Source organism: Archocentrus centrarchus, chromosome 24 (genome assembly GCF_007364275.1).
Source record: "Archocentrus centrarchus isolate MPI-CPG fArcCen1 chromosome 24, fArcCen1, whole genome shotgun sequence".
In the NCBI taxonomy this organism is placed as follows: Eukaryota; Metazoa; Chordata; class Actinopteri; order Cichliformes; family Cichlidae; genus Archocentrus; species Archocentrus centrarchus.
In genome coordinates, this window is record NC_044369.1 from 11,583,583 (window position 1) to 11,592,510 (window position 8,928).

Below are 8,928 nucleotides of genomic sequence, written 5' to 3' on the forward strand. Positions count from 1 at the left end.
TTAATTTGCTGAGCATTTTACAAAAGGAGACCTCTTTAAGTATTCAAAATACTGCTTTACTGTAAAATAATCACACAGTTTTAGGAAGTTCAGTTGAAATGAAAAGACTGGTAGAAGTTCAGACGATAACCTGTCATCAAAAGAAAAAAAAAAATAGAGCCTTCAACAGGTCATTAACACAAAGTTCTAATCAGCCAATCACATGGCAGAAGCTCAGTGCATTTAAGCACAACAACATTGTCAAGACGACCTGCTGAAGTTCAAACTGAGCATCAGAATGTGGAAGAAAGGTGATTTAAGTGGCATGGTTGTTGGTGCCAGCTGAGCTGGTCTGAGTATTTCAGAAACTGCTAAACTACTGGGATTTTCCCACACGACCATCTAAAGTTTACAGAGAATGATGTAAAAAAGAATAAACATCCAGTGAGTTGCAGTTCTCCTGACAAAAACATGCCCTGTTGATGCCAGAGGTCAGAGGAGGATGGCCAGACTGCTTTGAGCTGATAGGACGGCGACAGCGAATCAAATAACCACTTGTTACAACCAACATATGCAGAAGAGCATGTCTGAATCCACAACATGTCAAACCTTGAAGCAGATGGGCTACAGCACCAGAACAGCACACTGGGTACCATTTCTGTCAGCTAAAAACAGGAAACTGAAGCTAAAAACACATCATAGATGTGGAGTTGACAAATCAGCTGTGTGATGCTATCATGTCGATATGGACCAAAACCTCAGAGGAGTGTTTCCAGCACCTTGTTGAATCTATGCCACGAAGAATTAAGGCAGCTCTTAATGGGCTCAGTGGGTGAGTCCTATTATTAAATGCAGTGGCTGGGTTAGACCTGTGGTCGTTTCAATATTTAACTTAGTTTTTGTTAATATTTGTTTTAAAACCCCACAGAAACAAAAGAAAACACAACCATTAACAAGGCCAAAGAAAGAGTATTTATACACAGGAGACACAGGTGAAAATAGCTACAAAGAGGTGAAGACAATCAGGACAATCACAAAGAGGAAATAAAAGTGACACAATCCATGAAAGACAATCTGGAAAGTAAAACAGGAAATAAACAGGAAAACACTGCTAATAATGATTAAAAAAAACAAAACCATCAGGACATGGACCAAAACAGTGGACTGCAAAACTGAACCTCATCGTTAGAATAACCACAAAGTGAAATCAGACTCAAAATCACATAAACTCATCATATACCAGTATCAAAACTGAAATCAAGCGGTCCGAAGACACAAAACTGAGAACTTTAAACTGAAAAAATAAAAATCCAACTAGAAATCCTACTCAAATATATTTACAAACAACACAAGACCCCAAACAACACAACATAGGGACCATCACAGTTTGTTAATTTATTAACTTATTATAATCGAAACCAAATTTTAAAGTAAATTTGAAAATAACTTACTTTAAAACAGATCAGAATACAGACAAGGTCATGTATCTAATGACATGCAGGGGGGTGGGGGCTCCCCTGAGCAGCAGCGCCCCTCTGCGCTGTTGTGAGTTACGTGGACAGTACGTGCGCGTTATTTACACCGTGGTGTCGGGGATGGCTGCTCGCGTGTGCCGATGCTCGTCGCCTTTGTCCTGCTTCACAGCTTCGCTGGGTGTCATGGGCACTGTCTGCAGGGAGAGGAGCTTTGTCACTTCCCCTCACACTGCATCCCTCGCAGCAGTCTTCATCACCATCTAGCCACTGCATCGCGAGACGAGTCTCAGCCTCCCAGTCTTCTTCGGAGGCAATATGACCGTATTCCCGTAGGCTATACCATGCGAAGTCTGCCCACCTGAAAGAGGCAGGGATGAAGCATCCTGCCGGACTTGTTTCCTGTGGATGATGTGTAGAGGGGTTCACTGCGTGTTTATGTCTCACCCTGCTTTGGAAAACCCCCATCCCATCAGGAGATCCATGTACCACCGGTCCTTGCATCGTTATTACCATGTCCCCAGCATCGGCTGCAACGGCCAGTGAAAGCGCCGCCACCACCACCACCGTCCCCGAGGAGGAGACGGAAAGCCCCCGGGAAGAGGTAAGGACCAATTGTTTGCAGCGTCTTTAACCCTAATGCATGTGAAGCAGATTAAACCTTTGATTAGTGTGGCATGCTTAAGTGACAGACTGCCACTGTGGATGCTCATAATCTCACTGTAATCATCATTTTTTAAAAAATGTATTTATTTATTGGAAATGATGGTTTAATTGGCGCCAGTGTTTGCACAGCACTTAAAGCGCTTTATTGGCCTAATATATGAAAATGTGCGTCCGAGCGAGTGAACGTGATGAATGCGCGCCTGTTTTGTGTCTCCTTCAGACAAGTGGCTTCCAAAATGAGGTTTAAGAACCTATTACGGTACCTGGAAATAGTCCAACCAGGTAAAATAAAGTATTTTAAAAACAAACAAACAAACAAACAAAAAAAACCCCAACAACAAACAAACAAAAACTTGTTTTCGTATATCTTTCCACAAGTTCCTGAAAAAAAAAATTAAAAGACAAAGAAATGTTCATTATAACAGGGCGGGGAGCAGTGAAATGTTATACAAAAGCTAAAACAGGTTTGAAAACACACATTTGTCCTGCACAGGGACTCAACTGATTACCAAGAGTTTTCCTGAATTAAAATACTAATGCCTCATACCACTCCTCCTTCAGTCTTCCCCTGCATGTACACATCCTGGGTAAGTTACATATCCATTACACAAGAGTCTTTTTATATAACCTAGCTGGTCTTATTATGTCAAGAGAAAGTGTCCATGACTGTGAGAGGCACTAAAGGAACCACAGCGGCCTCATGAATCGTGAAGTCTGGACTGATTTTAACCTTCTTGCAACTGCTTTTTTTTTTAATGTTAGCCATTTTAATGTTAAAGTGTATGACTTATATAATATATCTACTGTAAAGTGTAAAATGAAATTGGGCATATATGTATAAGGTGGTGTACTGAACCTGCAAGTTCTTATTTCAAGGGAAATTTCACAAAATATAAGACTAAATGGTAAAAATTATACAAGAGCCTCCAGCTGACTGTTTCCCAAAGACTTTTAATGTTGTTTCATACCATAACTGTGTTAAATATAAATGTATATTAGTCCAATTTAGAGCCAGTTTATAAATCCAACAGTTCACATTTAAATAAGCCTGATTTCTGAACTATAAGCACAGATTAAATTAATGTCTTTATAGTTTCTTCTTTCTCATCAAATACGTATTAAACATATAAAAAGGCTTCTCTTTCTATTTTAGGATCAGCTTAAGGTTTTCTAACACGTTTTTAATCAAATATTACCACATAGAGATGCATTTGCTTTGCATACACATATTCAGAGTAATATCTCCTGCTGTACAACTGCTCATCATTATCCTAGAGCCTGTAAAATGTAACATTAGCCACAAAGTGTGCCATGTAGTATTGATTGTAACTGTCGAGCACGGTCAGGATGCTGGTGAGTGAGCACTCCTCCTGCAGGAGGTTTATCTCAATGGGGAATTTCAGTGTTAATCCCTTTTGCCCTGTGGGGTGTAGCCTTGGGTTGGCAGTGTACACGAGGACCATGTGACCAAGGTTGGGAAGCTAATTATGATGTAAGAATATCTATTATTTATGCTCGTCTGTCACTCGAAGAGCACAGAGCTGACATGTCAAGTTCAATACATCAGTGCTGTGATGCCGGCTTTTTTTTTTTTTGTCACTGTTGTGGTTAGAGTTGACCTATAGATCAAAATTTAGACGTCTGCAGTCTAATCTGAAGTGTCTGATGTCCACACATGGCAGATTGTACCCAAGCACAAGGCCTGCTATGCAAATTTTTTGAATGAATTTAGTTATAATCTTCCCTTCCCGATGCTTTTGAATCGCTGCCAGGTTTTGTGTGGCTGTGCTCCTGCAGGGCGTAACTCACTCTTGAGCTCTTTGATGCAGCCGCTGGGGCTTGCTGTGCCCCGAGGAGATAAAGGATGGCACCAGCTAAATGCTGCCCGAGTCAAACTACAGCTTTTTTTTTTTTTTTGCCTGGCTTGGCATTAATGTGTGTTTGATTCTTCAAAATCATCTCTGTTCTTTTAATCTTCAAGTATTTCTATATATCATAAGACATATTTATATATAAACTCAACTACCATGGCCATGTGCACACCCACACACTAGTCAAACAGATGCCAGCGTGCTCCTTATGAGGCAACATGACTTCTTTTGAATTTTAATGATAATAATGAATGAAGCTTCTGATTATAACAAGCACATACCAAGAATTGAGCAGTTGGTTCTTGGCTCATGCATAAACTATGCAAAAGCACTTACAACAAAGAATATTTCCTTAAATATTTTATATGCATGAGCCGCTGCTCCATGACTTTATGCCTACCAGGTATTTAGGGCATGTTCAGCAACATCCTATTAAAATTAGCTATTCATATAAATCTTCAGGTGTAGGTAAGTTATGTTAATACCTGTGTTTATAATGATTGTTTTTTTTCTCTCCTTTGCAGCAGCAGCCTCAGAAACAGTCTCTGGCTAAGTCCTTGTGTCAGGAAACTCACTGGAAATGCCTGCTGCTGTCCCTGCTGATGTACGGCTGTGTTGGGGTGATGGCCTGGTGCCAGGTGACAAAGGTCACGCGCCTCACCTTCAACAGTGCTTACAAGGGAAACTCTATGATGTACCATGACAGTCCGTGCGCCAATGGCTACATCTACATCCCTCTGGCCTTCCTGGTCATGCTCTATGTGGTCTACCTGGTTGAGTGCTGGCACTGCTATACCAGGAATGAGTTGCAGTACAAGGTTGATGTGGACAGCGTAATGGAGCGCATCCAGCGAATGCAGCAGGCTACGCCCTGCATCTGGTGGAAGGCCATCAGTTATCACTATGTCAGGAGGACGCGGCAGGTGACACGTTACCGTAACGGAGATGCCTACACTACTACACAGGTCTATCACGAGAGAGTGAACACCCATGTAGCTGAGGCAGAGTTTGATTATGGGAACTGTGGGATTAAAGACATCTCGAAGAACCTGCTGGGCCTGGAGGGTTTCCCCATCACCAAGCTGAGGTTCACCAAGTGCTTTAGCTTTGCCAATGTGGAGTCAGAAAACTCCTACTTGAACCAGCGGGCCAGGTTCTTTACAGAAAATGAGGGTCTAGATGATTACATGGAGGCTCGTGAGGGGATGCACCTGAAGAATGTCGACTTTAAGGAGTATATGATTGCCTTTTCTGACCCGAATCACCTTCCTTGGTATGCTTCCAACTCCACCTTCTGGGTAGCAGCTGCTTTCACCCTGTCCTGGCCTCTGAGGGTGCTGACAGAGTACCGCACTGCCTGTGTGCACTACCATGTGGAGAAGCTGTTTGGCTTTGACTGTGTGCCAGTAACGCCATCTGAGGAGCGGGTGTATTGCAGACACATCCCACGGGTCAACACAATTGACAGCACAGAGTTAGAGTGGCACATCCGCTCCAACCAGCAGCTGGTGCCCAGCTACTCCGAGGCAGTTCTCATGGACCTGGCCCAGCTCTCAGGGAGCTGTAACAGCTACTCCTTATGCGGAGGCAACGGCAGCTACAGGCAGAACTGCGAACGCTGCCACCGTGCCATAAGCAGCTCCTCCATCTTCTCCCGAAGCGCCCTCAGCATCTGCAACACGGGGAGCCCCCGCATCCCGTTCAGCGCCAGCCGCTTCTCGCTGGGTCGGCTGTACGGCTCCAGGCGGAGCTGCCTGTGGAGGAGCAGCGGGAGCCTGAATGAGCAGTCGTGTCCCACAGAGAGCACGCGCTGTCTGTCAGGCCAGCAGAACAGCGAGGAGAACCCTCCAGCCTATCAGGATGCTCTGCACTTCCCAGTGCTCATCGTGCATCGCAACGAAGGCTGCCTCAACCACGACCACCGCTCCCTGCATAGAAATGGCTCCTGTGTAGAAACTTCACTATGATGACACAAGCTGAGGCCAGGAAGATGCTTCATACGTGGACTCTTATGTCTCTTAACGAAAGAGATTTAAAAAAAGGAGCCATTTCTAAGTTACTACAACCAAGGATTTGTTAACATTTCTAAAGATACTGTCACCTGAGTTAACAGCAATTACAACAAAGTATGTGTGTGGAATATCACTCAATACATCAGGGAAAAACAGACCTGATGAGACTGTTGTTTAAAATACAATGTGACTTTAAAGAATACTGCCAAAGTGTCACGTACTGCCCTAAAGAGTCTTCAGATATTCAGACAGCCAATGAGTATCAAGGGCCATCCCATCCTACTGTAAATGCCATATTTATAGATCTTCGTCACAGACAATTTGCAAAGACATGAGTAACACTTCCCGGCATATGAAACCTGAAATGGGCTTTGACTCAGCAGCAGATTAAAAAATTAAATGGATGCCAAATGAGAAATGGAACACAGACAAGAAACCTTGTCAAAACAAAATGTACGAGACTAAGCAGTTTAGCTGAAATAAAACACCCCTCCTATGGCTCTTATCAAAGTCATTTCAGTCAACAAATATAGAAATCTGCATGTTAGACATTTTGATACTGGATGATTTAATCTGTCCATTCAGAGTTAATGCTCATGGAAATCCATTTAAAAAAAAAAAAAAAAAAAAAAAAGCTCCAGCAGAGTCAAAATAAATGTCTTGTGCAGATAAAACATCCAGTCAGCTGATATGTGCTTGGCTTCGATGACATTATACTCCCTGGTTTGCCAAATATAGCACAGGAGAAGTTTGAATAATTTAGTAGAGGAGGGCTAAAGGACACGAGGACTTAAAACTGATTCATCAACCCTTCTTTAAACTGTTTAAACTGTACATTTTGTATAGCAGTAAAAACCTCACTGCACTGTTGATAAATCAGTGTCAACTCAGCTGTTTTAAAATCTTAAAGCTCCAGTTAGGTTTGCATTTGGCAATATTTTTATTGAGCCTACCTCTTTATTTAAGTGCCTAGCATCAACCGTTATGGACGAGCACAAGCTGTAACGACTTCTCATCTCATCTCACCATCCTCCCATTAAAATAAGCAGAAGAGTAGCCCAAGGTAATTAAAATACGAGCGAAAATGCACAGGTTTCTAAAAATCAGACAGAAAATGTTTTTCAGAATCCTTTCTTATATTACTCACCCAGCCAGCCCTGTGCTGCTGCTGATGCATATCAGAGAGACATCTAGAGAGCTGGCCATCGAAAACACTAGAAATAGGCAGAGGCCTGGATTCACTACTGATAGTGTCAGATTTAATAATATGAAAGGATTACTTTAAAACACTAAAACCTACTTCCTCTCAGCTGAGTGCATGCAGTATCTGATGGGAAATTTGGTTTTGCAGCCAAGCCATGCACAGGACTCGAAGTAGTGTTTAATGCAAACAGTGACAAAAGCCAGCCGTGCTACTACTTTTCAGACAAATGTCACGAACAGATTAGCCTCAGAGATGAAACAGTTAATCTAATTTTAGCTCCCCGCTGCACAACACATCGCTCAAAGTTTGGTTTATTACTTCCAGCACTCCTCAATATTTTTGGATAGTCATTTGGTGCCACTTGAAAAGGATGGAGCTCAAGCTTAGAGGACATTTGTAAAGTTGGATATACATGGATCATTCTGCCATTAGGACCATCAGAATCACTGAATACTATGAATTTGTCTTCACATTCCAAGTGTGCTGTTGAGTTTGGAGCTATGGAGTGAGACACAACCGCATCAATCACATTCAACTAAGCATTTTAACCTGTTTTAACAACTCAAGGTCATCTATGCAACACCACCCCAAACTCAGGATAGTATTCAGGGCAGCGATTCTGCTTGCAGCAACATCCTAACACCTGTTCATGACTAGTTCCTCCTTCCACTCCATCTTATTTATCACCTAAGCCTGCAGCTATGAAAAAATTACATTTTTGCCTCAAAGGACTTTGCAAGTATGACCTGTAGAATAACTGGGTTTGTAAAGGACTCTACTCGTGTTCTCATCTCCAGATAAAGACGGCAAAGGTGCAGACACAGACATCTCTGGTTACTGAGTTCCACTTCTGCACCAAGTTTGTGTGTAAAGTTCCAGTAAACTGCAAGATTTTAAAGTGGGGTTTTACTAAATTGGATTACACCATGCAACACATAAAAAATACTGCACCTTAGCATAAAAAAGGTCTTATTAGCAGAGAAATCTTCCACTAGAAAAAACATCTATGGCGCAGATGACTGTTTTGTTATCTATTCACAAACCCAAACTGGCCCGGCATAGCTTACATCATCATTTAAAAAACAAAACAAAAACAGCATTTCAGAATCATGCATCTCATATTACCTCTCTAACAACTCCATCTTATGTGGTGGTTTATGAACAGTTTCAGGCTCTGGTATTCATAACACCTAGCTCTCTCATTAAGTCCTGAGCTAGTGTGACATTTATGACAGCTGTTTTAATTTCATTAGTTTAATCACACAAAAACTGAAGTGCACAAATGACAAGTCATACATCTCTAGCTATTTTCAGTTGTTACGGTGTATGTGTTAAACTATTCACAGAATAGATGTGAGAGCAATCTCGAGCTAAAATGGATGGGAATCTATTTGACTTTGGCTGGAATTAATTTTTAGTTCATTCAGATTCTTTACTCATTTGTTTTGGAGCCATGAGGGACTGGATCACATCCGAGCGTGCGCCAGTCAGAAGTTAGAGAGTCAAGTGGACTCGCATGTCTCAGAGGACACCACAGATCAAAGCATGCAAACTCCACAGGGGATTAAATGTACTGAAATGACTTTTTTTTTTTTTTTATGTTGTGCAAAATGTAGGAGGATGCACTGGTTGTCAGGCTAAAGTCACTGTGTCATTCGGAAATCATCACAATGTCTCCTTTGTGATTAGCCATCATCAAGCCTCTCAGGTGGCATCACTGTGAT

At 42.0% G+C, this 8,928-nt stretch overlaps 1 protein-coding gene across 1 annotated transcript; it reads left to right on the plus strand.

The window, feature by feature from the left end:
- The first annotated feature begins 1,965 nt into the window (after positions 1-1,965).
- tmem151ba (transmembrane protein 151Ba) lies at positions 1,966-5,986 on the plus strand. Its single transcript, XM_030722038.1, has 2 exons — positions 1,966-2,055; positions 4,513-5,986. The coding sequence occupies exons 1-2, from the start codon at positions 1,966-1,968 to the stop codon at positions 5,953-5,955; spliced, it is 1,533 nt and encodes a 510-aa protein (XP_030577898.1). The 3' UTR covers positions 5,956-5,986.
- The last annotated feature ends 2,942 nt before the right edge of the window (positions 5,987-8,928 follow it).